The 12,514-nt window shown below is 41.2% G+C and overlaps 1 protein-coding gene across 4 annotated transcripts in view; it reads left to right on the top strand.

The window, feature by feature from the left end:
* Positions 1-12,514, top strand: part of ABCC3 (ATP binding cassette subfamily C member 3) — a 47,672-nt gene that overhangs the window by 26,759 nt on the left and 8,399 nt on the right. The window contains exons 10-21 of one of the 4 annotated variants that reach the window (XM_062010479.1): positions 474-635; positions 1,687-1,779; positions 3,274-3,477; positions 4,705-4,851; positions 5,245-5,332; positions 6,337-6,403; positions 7,561-7,687; positions 8,024-8,200; positions 9,018-9,185; positions 9,929-10,112; positions 11,012-11,117; positions 11,799-11,952. In XM_062010479.1, coding sequence (XP_061866463.1) covers positions 474-635; positions 1,687-1,779; positions 3,274-3,477; positions 4,705-4,851; positions 5,245-5,332; positions 6,337-6,403; positions 7,561-7,687; positions 8,024-8,200; positions 9,018-9,185; positions 9,929-10,112; positions 11,012-11,117; positions 11,799-11,952 — 1,677 coding nt within the window. Of the gene's footprint in view, positions 1-473; positions 636-1,686; positions 1,780-3,273; positions 3,478-4,704; positions 4,852-5,244; positions 5,333-6,336; positions 6,404-7,544; positions 7,688-8,023; positions 8,201-8,599; positions 8,655-8,764; positions 8,835-9,017; positions 9,186-9,928; positions 10,113-11,011; positions 11,118-11,798; positions 11,953-12,514 lie in introns of those variants that run through there. The other 3 variants (XM_062010480.1, XM_062010482.1, XM_062010483.1) reach the window with 3 other exon arrangements.

Here is a 12,514-nt window from a genome sequence, read left to right as displayed (position 1 = left end):
CCCAGTTCTCAAATACACAGGGAAGAGCAGGCATATTTGAGAAAAATAGCCTCCTGGGATAGAAAAGATTGGGGGTTTGGTGAGTTTTTAGGAGTACTTCTGTCATGCTTTACAGGATTTTTTAGCCATCAGCAACTTGGGTTTACTGGTAGGTCACCAGATATACCACAAATATTGGTTCACTTGAAATACCTGGAAAAGGGATCCAGGAGAATAGCTTGTTTGTGTTATGAGTGGATTAGGTGCAACTAGGTTTACTTCAGAATGCTTCAGCTAGAGGTGCTCACAAGCAAACCAGTTCATGAAGACTTGTTCTTTGAACATTAGGAATTGGTGTAGGTATGAATATTGTATTTGTGTTGGAGAAGCACATTCTCAGGGAGTACCTTGTTTTGCTAATCACTGAGGATTTCTGCTCTGTGTTTCTCCATACGTATCAAGATTGTGAATCCACTGTGTCTCTCATTTCTCAGTCTTTAGTCATCACAAACTCAGCAAAGCGTTCATCTACTGTTGGAGAAATTGTCAACTTGATGTCAGTGGATGCCCAGCGTTTCATGGACCTGGTGACTTTCCTGAACATGTTGTGGTCTGCACCACTCCAGATATTTCTAGCTTTGTATTTCCTCTGGCAGGTACAGACATTGTCACATTTTTTTCAGCATGCATATGAGAGCTTATTATCCCTTTGTTAATTTGACCCACCACTACTTTTTCAGAAACATATTGTTCTGCCTTGTAGTAAGATAGATTGTACTGGTGTACATGATCAATTAGTCTCTTAATTATGTTGTTAAGCTGGCAGATAAGATAAGGCAAAAGACAGCCTTTATGTCTTTCCTGTCCCTGCCACGCTTTGATAGGATCAGTCTTAGACTCATCACAGTGTTCCCAGTGGTTGATACACATGAGAGCTTGAGGGAAATGGTTTAAAAACCAAACCAAACAAAAGCTCTATACACAGGAAATGTAAGCCTTGTATAAAGATTATATCATGCCATTTAAAGAAGTTCTGTGCAAGTTAACATGAAACAAATCTCACCTAGAATAATCATGATTTTTTCCTTTGCTACACTGAAGTTCTCTCTGGTTTATCCAGGTTCAGTTTGAGCACTGCCTTTCATCCTTAAAATGTTTCTATGCAATTAATCAGTTTTACTGCATAGAACAGTATCAGTAATGTAACCATATTGATTTAGTCTTGAAAGCTATTAAGCTGCAGCAGCTTTGTGAGTTACTGCTAAGTTGAACTCTGGTAGAAACCGATTTGGATGCTTTTACTTTGCATGGAGGCTACTGGATTAATTCAGCAATTACTGCTCCCTAGGTTAGGGAGAAGCTGATGGGCATATTCCTTCTATGTGGCTTATTTGTTTCCTTTCTACACTTGCTTGGTAACTCTGGATTTGCATTAGTTCCAACTTGCTTTCACCTCCCACTGGGAACCACTTACCAGGCACATCACAAAGCGCTTTGCTATCGCCAATATTGGCATCACAATAATTAAAAGTGGATGCTGTCATATTTTTCTGTTTCCTCCCTCAGTTCTGTGGAATCAGAATGCTTGATTGGTCCATGTAAAACATCAATTTCCATTTGTATAACCTACTGTTGTTTTAATGTTCACCATAGGCAACAGCAGCACTTTGGTTCAACATCAACTTACCCTTTTCTCTTTCAATCAAGGCTTTAGGGCCTTCTGTGCTGGCAGGAGTTGCTGTGATGGTTTTACTTATCCCATTTAACGCTGCAATAGCAATGAAAACCAGAACATTCCAGGTAAGGTACCAGGATAGAAAGTGATGTTACCTGAATTAGCAACTGTGCTGAGAAATGAAGGCATCAGCAGTTGTCATGGCCATGAATGAACTACCATTTGCACCAATTTAGTTATGAGTAAGACTGTCCTAATACATTTGATAACTTTATCCTCTCAGATAGTTTTTCCACAGTGAATTGAATGCTATTTAAAGGAAAGGTGTGGCATTGAGTCACTGACTCTTCACACTGTTGGAATAGCTTCTGGGATTAGCAAGAAGTTTCTTTGTCTCCATATCCCTTCACCTTGTTTTCTTCTAGGAGTGTCTAGGGAAAGGGCAAATACATGCTGTCAAGGACATGGGGTGGGAACTGAAACCTGGCAGCTTGGTTTTTATGCTAAATAACCAGGGTTGACTTTTGCTGCTACTGAGCTGGGCAAAATTTGAATTATTATCCTAAGGTAAAAGGATCCTTTATTCCTTTCTTTGTAGCCTTAGTCGTCTCTAGTCAGCCAACACTGAAAAAAACCCAATATAATAGTGCCCTCTGGCTTTGTGCTAGAAAAATCTAATAAGTGGCTTGTGCTGTGCAGCCTATCACTGTCTGTTTGGAAGATTAAAAAAAAATAATCAAGCTTTTTATATAAAAAGAAGGAAAACAAATATCATTTATGACATTTAAGCACAGCCTTAGTAACAGAGTGCTATTGTTACATGCCTTAAAGAGACAGCCAGACTTACTATGAAGTCTCTTGGGTCTCTTGACATGTTAGTATTAACTTTCCTTTTCTCCCTTGCCCATTGTAAGGTGCTCAGGGCTGTGTAACTTGGTGTTCATGTGTGTGTGAACATAGTTTTTCATTTTGTCTATACAGCTGAGCAGGGATTTTAAACTTCTTTTTTTAAGTAACTGAATGAAGCACTATGTCCTAATGTCTAGGGGGAAAAAGAAAATACTAGAGAAACCAGAGTTTTCAAGGGGAGCCCTAAGAAACACAACTGTGCATATCAGCAAAAAAATCTGAAGAAATCAAAGGAAGAAGTAGGGTAGTATTTTTGTGAAGTGCCTGAATCTTTCTTTGAGATGGTTTGAAAATAGAACCCCTAACAGTGAAGATGACTGGAGAGCTTTTATACTCTGCTTTTCACCCATCTTCTTTGATTTATGGTTTCTATGGAGACTTGTACAGTAAGTTTACTGATCAGGAAAACTATTATTTTTAAGTGGAACTTTCTGTATTCCAGCATTTGTCCATAACCCCTTAAAAATTGGGCTGACCTAGAGCACTCACAGTGTTGGAACCCAGGGATCTCTGGACTGGAGGCGCTTGGCCTCACCCCTTGGCCACTGGCAAATCCCTAATGTAACAGTTAATTAAAGGAAGCCAGACTGTTATTACCTTTTGCATCCTCTTTAGAAATAGCCCAAGGACCATCACAGCTGTGAGACACCTTGAAAGCTCTCTTCTGGTCATCCCTGTGACACTGTCTCTTGTGTTTGCTTACAACTTAGGTGGAACAAATGCGATACAAAGACTCCCGCATTAAATTAATGAACGAGATTCTGGGTGGCATCAAGGTGCTGAAGCTGTATGCTTGGGAGCCATCCTTTTCACAGAAAGTGATGGAGATACGAAAGAATGAGCTGCGAGTTTTGAAGAAATCTGCTTATCTCAATTCCTTGTCCACCTTTGCATGGATCAGCGCACCCTTCCTGGTAAACTGAATCTGTGTGACTTTCTAAGCTGTACAGGTACATCCTTAAAGGATCAGTGTGAGGCCTTCTGCTTGCTAAAAGTACATAGGAATAAAATGTAAATACTTATAAAAAATATATAAATCCACGTCCTTTGAAGCAAAGTTCCCTGCTCTCTAAAGCCTTTTTGTTAATCGGTATTAAAGTATTTCTTGATAAAGCCTGCCAGTGGAAGCTGGGAATAGCTGTCTCAGGAGAATTTGCAACCACTTCAAAGTACTTCCCATAACAAATTGAAACTAGAATTTGAAACCTCAGAGATATTTGCAAATAGCAGAAATAAAAAACTTAATGGAGTCAGTCAGGACAACATCTGTCTGAAGCTCTCATTTCTACCTTTCCTGCACAGCGCTCTGCTTGTTCTAGTGGGAGAGGGAGTCGTTAAATTATGCTACAACCTAAAAAAAGATTGATTTAATGTAAAAAAATAAGGCCCATATGATACATTGCCAGTTCTGAAGTGCTTTTTCCTCAGTCTTCTCATTCCCTCTATTTCCTGCTTCATTGCACTGCGATCCCTTTTGCAGAAAGGGTTTTGGTGAATAAAAACATTCAGATAAATGCTTCATCAAAACTGTTCCTAGCCAACCATTCATGAGATCAAAGGCCCAACCCTGCAGAAATATTTTTAATGGCCTGAAGATCCTGCCTCTTTCATGCTTCCCTCAAGTTAATGCATTTTCTTAAATACCCATTGCTATTCCTGATCCCTGTTTACTGCATAGGATGGTCCCATCCACAGTGGATGGTCCCTGTCATACAGTAAATCAGAAAAAAAACTTGGGTTTTACTCCCTTTCCTATTGATCAATGTCTTATTTGCTCAGCCTGCAGTTTACAATGGGAAAACTTGGTTGAGTGGAGTTGGAAATGCAGCCAAACCACAGCCAGATAACAGCTTCTCGGTTTTATTTATTCGAGTTCTCTAGTTCACCTCTTGAAACTCCTGTTTCAACTAAAGGTAGCCATTAGTAACCCAAAAGTGATTTTATTCCATGGGTCCTGTTTTGTATCAACTTGTTCATGTGGCCTGTGATTCTTAAGGCATGCTGAAAAGGTCAGAAATTGAGAATTTACTCAATGTTGCTGTTGAGACATTTGTGTCAGAGATGCCTACCAGGCCTGACTGCTTTTCAACATGTCAAAATAGTACATCCACCTTGCAGTAAACTTACTTTCTGGCTTCCAGGTGGCGCTGACAACATTTTCTGTGTATGTCTCTGTGAATGAGAAGAATATCCTGGATGCAGAAAAGGCTTTTGTCTCACTCTCCTTGTTTAATATTTTGAAGTTTCCCCTCAATATGCTGCCACAAGTCATTAGCAACATTGCACAGGTAAGGAGGATCTGCTGCATAAGTTGTTCTAAATGACTTGAACAATAAGAACCCCAGATGTCCTTGATTTCTGGAATGTACCTGCCTATTAGATGGTTTTCTATCTAATATCCTTTCTCTACTGCTGCCCTTTACTGGAAAGCCTGACATCATCTGAGTAAGCATGTCTGTGTGAATTTTGCTGCAGTCAGATGAACTCAGCTTGATCTCAGAAATTTCACAGTTAAAAGCTTGAATTTCAGTGTAAGACTGACTGCAGGGAAAGAATGAGTCACTGTTCAGGAAGCCCATGGGGTGAAAGCTTAAGCCATTCTGAATGCTCTCTTTTTCAGTCATAAGAGCATTAAGGCCCCATTAAAAGAGTGATAAAATAACGCTGCTCTCTTTTCTTAGACAAGTGTTTCCTTAAAGAGGATTCAGCAGTTCCTGAGTCATGATGAACTTGATCCAAATTGTGTGGAGACAGAAATGATTGCACCAGGTAAAGACTCAGTACTTTTCTAAACTATGCTACTACATGAACACCTTGGTATTGGATTTGGACTGGTTGAGTTATGAAAAAAAGGCAAAAAGAAAATAACAATGAACTTGGGATTTTTTTAAAAAAGCTACTGCTTTGGAAAGTATGTGTTTGTTGTTCAGGCTGTGTGGAAATTAGAAAGGTTTCTGGCTATATTTTTGACCTTTGAGCTGAGCTTTTGGGCTGGAGTTTACATCTGCAGTGTATTGGATGCTAACAGCACTGAATAATGAAGTGCATCCACAGATTAGGGACAACAAGACCTGCTTAGACCTTTTGCACACTGCACAAATGCCCAGGGACATTATAAAGGGTTTTGATTTCTTCTGTTGGAAACAATATCCCGAAACAAAGAGCAGACCAGGTGATCTAAAACAAATGTATTTTCTCCTGTCGTGCACTTTGATGATACTGTGGTTTGAAATCTCTCTCATAGACAGAGAAGGAGGAGAGATGGCTGTGTGGCTGTCATGTGATTACATTTATACACCACCTCACCAGGAGGTAAAGAGAGCCTGTAGATCTGTAACTTGTTAGTGTGGCAAGCAAAAGCTGAGCAGAGGCAAATTTAATCTAATACATCAAAGTCAACAGCATGCATCGATCTCCTACCAATTTGAAAGTGGTTTCTTAAGTAAAGCTGTGCTAACAGTTGCATGGGATTTTGAGCAGCAAATGTTGGGACAGGCCTCACTGAGGGAGGGTGAAGCAGGGCAGCTTTCCAGTTCCATAGATCTATAAGTTCTTGGTCTATAGCTTAAGCTTTCATCAGTTATTTTGACCCTGAGCAAGCCTGTCTTGTGACCTACAGTCATGAGACTGTGCTTCCCGTGCCAGCAGAAAAGGGAACTGCAGTGTACATAAAACATCCATAAAGAAAGATTCTCTGTCTGCCAGTCTCTCAGCTGTACTGTTCTGTGTAATGTGTTTCCTGCCTTCTCTATTGTTGTGTTTTTGTCATACAGGCAATGCCATCAGTGTAACAAATGCGATGTTCAGCTGGGGAAAGGAGCTTAAGCCATCTTTGAAAGAGTAAGATTTCTTTAGGCAATTGCAATACAACATCTACCTGCTTCCTGGTTTTTGGCTCCTAGGAGGCCTGTTTGAAAGATGTCTAGTAATATCTGTAGGCTCAGTTCTGGAAGAAATTGTTTCCACACATCCTATATGTGCATCTCTTCTGCCTGTAAACATCAAGCTAATCCTCCTGGCTTGTGGTATTTAGACTTTACAGAACAGTGCTGTAAGGCTTTAACTCCACAGCAGCTACCATAAAATAGTTACCTACCAAAGGCTCAATTTAACTTCTTTTAAATGAAGCATTGGACAGATCAGATTGGATTCTGATGGAACAAAACTTGCCTGGAAGCATATAATGCCTTATGTTATACGTTGTTGTGAGATCAAAATCACAGGAACCTGTTAAGTATTCTTAGAATTCTCAGTGTAAGGAGCTGCAGTGCTGAGTGTATTATGCTTACAGGTTATACATGGATAGCTAACAAGCAAGAGGCTTAGAGTTCAAAGGAGCCAGTTTTGCTCATGCAACCAAATCTGCAGCTAGATTGGCTTCAGTGTTCTGGGGTTTATTTCAGAAAGAATCATGCCTCTCCAGCTCAAATTGCTAGCTACCTGGACATAAAAATTACCCAGTGACTTCCTAAAGTAGCAATAAGGCAAATCTCAGCTAGAAGGAAAGTAGAGGGGGAAAAAAATGTAGTGCTTTTTGAGTTTACCTGCTTCTCATTTTTTTTAGCAACAAAAAAACCACAACAAAGCTCTTGCAGCATTCAGAACATCAACCATCTGCTTAGTAAAAACCTGCATAAAAATTAGAGCCCTAGTTCTGCATCAGGATCTGTGCAAACATACGTTTGGCTTGATTTCATTAGTGAAAGATGCTTTGGCAAAGAGACCGTGTCCATCAGTTGTTTCCATATCAGCTCACCTTTAAAACCAAGACCTTAAGCAGTATTTTTAAAAACAGGGTGGAAAAAACAGTAAACTATTTCAATTGGGAAAGTTCTCAGGAAAGGGAGATGAAGTCCAGTGGCCAAGCAATGCTTGTTATTTCCAGTCAAGCTGAGATCAGGCTGATTTGCCACTGTGTATTTCAGCCCTGGTTTAAAGACCCATAATGTCTTTAGTAAACTAATGTTTAATTAATTTCCAGCCTATTTCCTCCACAGTATAAATCTGTTGATCCCCAGTGGTGCTTTGGTTGCCATTGTTGGCCATGTTGGCTGTGGGAAGTCTTCTCTGGTGTCTGCTCTCCTGGGTGAAATGGAAAAGCTAGAAGGAGAAGTGGCTGTGATGGTTGGTATTGTTTATGATGCTACTTAACAATGGTATGGAAATGTGCTGCTTATGTTTGTCACTGCTCATAATGCTTATCAGAGGGAATTCTGTTTGCTCCTCTGCCAGCTTGTCTGCCTGTTTATTTAGGTTTTGCCCACACCTGTTCAGCTGTGTTTTATATAAAATGTTTTTCCTGATTCTATCAACTATATTAGCCATTTGCACACATATGTATAATGTGATTGGATATCAAGCAGGAGCTATATCTATGTGCTGCAGATCTTAATCAGAATTGGAAGCATGAATTGGTGCACCTTATGAGTCAGAGGTTTCCTTTCTTCCTCCTTGTTCAAGGGTTCTGTTGCTTATGTGCCTCAACAAGCCTGGATCCAGAATGCCACACTGAAAAATAACATTTTGTTTGGCCAAGCTCACAATGAACAAAAATACCAAAATGTCCTGGAGGCCTGTGCTTTAAAAACTGACCTGGAAGTGCTGCCAGGAGGAGATCAGACTGAGATAGGAGAGAAGGTAATTATTTATTTTCAAGTCAGACCTGCTTGGTGATTCCTGTTCTTGATCTGATTTGATCTTCCCAATGGCATCCCTGCTACCATCAACACTGAAACACACAGGACAGTTTCATGGAATGCAATTGGACTTAAACGTGTCCCTAACTTTAAGCATATGTTTGTCCTGTGATGCATAATTAAACACCTAGCCCTGGAAGGTCAGAGCACCCCCCACTTGTCCAGTTGTAAAGGTGCACATGTCTAGAATACTCAAAGTCCTTCCTTTTCCTATAGGGATAAAAAGGAAGGGACCATGTGGTATGCATCAAGTGAAAAAGTGGTATGATCATCCCTTAGCACCTCCTTTTGAGAAACTTTTACATCTGTGATTACCAACAGTGATCTTTTTGTTTCCTAGGCCACTAAATTTTCGGTGGATATCATGAAAGTGGGATAGCTGTGTGGATTTTCATGTAAGATGAGGGATGGGGAAGATGTTCCAGGTGCTACAATCCTGCTTTAAACGTTTGCATTTTGCATCCTAGTTGACAGTCTTCCTTTTTATGGTTTTGCTGTTTAACAGCTCCCTTTAGGAGTTTATTAAGCAAGAGGCTTATTCCATCTCCAGATTGCTGGATGAGTGGAAGTTTGGCAGTGAACAAACAGATTTAGAGGCATTCTGTTCCTGTCTCTGGCTCAGAGTGAGTTATTCTCTTTAGCGTCTCATGTTTCAATTTAGCATCCGTGTGTTTGGCTGGGTGAGAGCCATAAAAAGTCATAGCTGTTGTTGGAACAGAGTTGTGTGATATGTTTTGTTCTCTCCTCTTTCCTTTCAGGGCATCAACCTCTCAGGTGGCCAGAGGCAGCGAGTGAGCCTGGCTCGTGCAGTGTACAGCAACTCTGACATTTACCTGTTAGATGATCCTCTTTCTGCCGTGGACTCGCATGTTGCAAAGCACATCTTTGACAAAGTTATTGGTCCAGATGGGGTACTTAAGGGAAAAGTAAGATGGCATTTGGATCCTCTTAAAAATGCACACAAACTCAGAAGCACTGATGGGTAACAGGAAAGCTATTTCACCACCAAGTGCTGAATCATTCCTGAGTTTCTGTGTTTCATTGGCAATGTGGACACCTTTCCCCCACAGCACAGACTCTGCAGTGAGTTGCTATTAAGGCATGCCCAGAAGTGATGTGATCTAGTCAGAACACGTAGAGTCAGAAGCCTGGTCTGTCTTTTAAAATGCCTACTGTGAGATCTCCAAAAACAAGACATTTGCAGAAACTTGTAAAGGTTGTTAGCTTAGTGGTGCTTGTTGGTGCTTGGAGGCAGAACAGTGGGGAACTTGTAACAGCTTACTGATTTTACAGAGGTCTTTGACAGTACAAAACCAGACTGCAATCTCTTTACTCTTCCTTCTATTCTTGTTATGATCTTCTCAGTCTATCTCAGTGCTCAAGAGAGAAGGGCTGCAAAGGAAATCAGTGCAAGGGAAGGGGCGAATGATCACTTGGTTTACTTCTCTGTGTGGTTATGTCAGTATGCAGTAGGATGTAAATTCATGTACATATTTCCAAGCTATTTTGTCTTACAATGGCAGTGTATTTCCCTTGACATTTCACCTTGACATGATAACTCTCTCTCTGCCCAAAAGACATGGTAGGATTTGGCTTACTGAGCAGTATTACTCCCTACAGTGACAACGGAGAGATGTAGGGTTTTTTTTTCCTCTCTTTCCCTCTCCAGACGCGAATCCTGGTGACTCATGGCATCAGCTTCCTGCCTCAGGTAGACCATATCATTGTCCTGGTAGATGGTAAAATCTCTGAAATGGGATCTTACCAAGACCTTCTGAAACAAAACAAGGCCTTTGCAGAGTTCCTGCGAAATTACGCACTCGATGAAGACATCGAAGAGGACGAACCCACAAGTACAGTATTGCTCTTCCTTAGAATGTGTCTCTTTCTGTCAACCACATTCCAGATATTTTCTCTGTATAAAGTGTCCCCAGCTTCTACATGACAGCCTGGCTTTTCCTTTCTTCACAGCCATGGAAAATTGTTGTCTATGGCCAGGTCTGTGGTAGCGATGAATGTTTTCCCAAATGCCTTTCATGTGGTTTGTCATAGAAACAAGCAATCATTTTGTGAGAAATTATGTTAAAGTTGGGAACTTATATTACAATTACCAAGGTCAAGTTCAGCAGGAAAATGGAGTAGCCAAGAACAAACTGGGTTTGCTATCGGAGGGGCTTTCCAGAGTCTGCATTTTTAGCTCTGTATGTTGTTGTTCTTTTCATCTAACAAAATTCAGCTGACATTTTAATCTTGAGTAACTTTTGAGCTTGGTTTGATTCTGACAAAATGAGACAAGATGAAAGCATTTGGGAAAATGTTTCCTCTGCGTGACAGTGTTCCCACGCTCTGATTGCAGCACTACTTCCCTCCAGACAGGCAGAGAAACATGCATGACATCTTTTAGTGACAGCAGAGGCTTGCAGTAGTTCCTGACATGACTTCTCCCATCCCAAGATCATGCCTAGAGCGTGCTCTATAAGTGATTTTACCTAGAACCGACTATGACACCATGGCTTAACGTTTTTGATGTGCTGGAGGAATCTGAGGGAAGTGCATTTGGCAGCCAAGATCTTTGCAGTTTGTTTAGAAGTGATGCACAGAAGGGATGTTATCATAACTCTGGGGGAGTTTTCTGTGCTATGATTTTCCTGCTGTGGTATTGTTTTTCATGAGTCTTGCTTTGCATAGCCACCTTTTTCTGTGCTTTCTACTTTATTCAGCAGAAAATCTGAGATGTGATCTTGTCTTGTAGTGCTGGAGGAGGAAGAAGTCCTGTTAGCTGAAGATACCCTCAGCATCCACACTGATCTGGCAGACAATGAACCGGTGACAAATGAGGCCCGCAAACAGTTTCTTAGGTAAACATGAGGTTCACGTGTTTATAGTCAGTGTCTGGGGTTGAAACACATCTGAAAGGTGTTCTTCACAGACTGCTCCCTTAGTTTCTTCTTATAAATGAATTGGTTTAATGTCCTTTTGAAAATAAACGTGAAAGAACATGTAAAGGAGATCAAACATCTATTCCTCAAATCCTGCTTTTAATCCAAACGGAACCAATCTCTGAGAACAACTCTGTTTCTCAGGTAACCCCACTGTACCTATTTACCCACACAACACTGAACTGCTCCCAGGTGCATGGTAAAGAAACCTTCTTGCATATTATGCCTTTCCATTGGGAATCTTGGAAATCTTTAGAAGTTTTCATAACCATACCCTTAGATGCTGTCCAGCTACTGTTGATGTGAAAACACAGAAGCTCAGGGGAAAGCTTTGAAATGTCTCTCTTCCATTGAAACCTCTAAAAGCCTTTCTCAAAGAGTCCAGGCCCTGCCACAGCCTTAGGTACTGTATTTCTGGGATCAGGGAACATCACTGAACACTCAGAGAGGTGGCACCAGTGCCCAGAGCTGTGAGTGAGGCTGGTGTGGGAACTCAGCAGAAGAGCAGGGAATAAGTCCAATCTGCTGCATCCCAGTCTTGCTTTAGCACTGTCACAGCATTGCCCTTTTCTCTCCTAACAACTCTTTTGGTTTAACTAGGCAACTTAGTGTAATATCTTCTGAGGGAGGAGAATATCCCAACAAAATGTCAACCAAACGAAGAGTCTGTGAGAAGAAGCCAGCAGAGCCACCTCTGCCAAGGAAAAATCCTAACGAGAAACTTATCCAGGCTGAAGCCACGGAAACGGGGACGGTATGGCTTGGTTCCCCTCTCCTTTTTTCTACCCTTTCACTTTTCTGTGTGATAAACTCATTTTTGTTTTTACATTCAATCCAGGTCTGTTAAATGTGTTGGATAAATGACAACTGCAGGCTCCAGGCATTAATCTGGTGGCCACCGACTGTTCAGATTTGGGATTTTGGCAGAGGTTTCTGCACCTGGCAAGGGTTATGTACTTGGGGGGAAAAAACCCATTTAAAACATTAAAAGATCCTTTCCAGCTCCTGCCTCAGCCACCTGACACAGCCTAACACTGCACTCTCAGCTTTGCCTTTGCACTGCAGGGCTTTCAGCACCGATGGTTTTCAAACAGTTTGGCTGCTGCTGAGTCCAGCTGCACCGCTGGCTGTTTGACAAGTGCAGCAGTGGGTTTTGGGAGCCAGCTGCCTGCTGTGTGCCAGCAGACCTGCTCTGCCACCCAAGCCTCACGAGCATTTTATGCTTATAGGTACAAAAGGGGCTCTGCTTCTACTGAGAACAGCTAGGGAGGGAAATGGGAACAGGGAAAAAAGAGAAGATGGGAATATGGAAGTTA

The sequence above is a fragment of the Colius striatus genome, chromosome 18, assembly GCF_028858725.1.
Source record: "Colius striatus isolate bColStr4 chromosome 18, bColStr4.1.hap1, whole genome shotgun sequence".
NCBI lineage: Eukaryota > Metazoa > Chordata > Aves > Coliiformes > Coliidae > Colius > Colius striatus.
The sequence above is the reverse complement of the archived record's forward strand: the minus strand, read 5'-3'. Positions and strand labels throughout refer to the sequence as shown.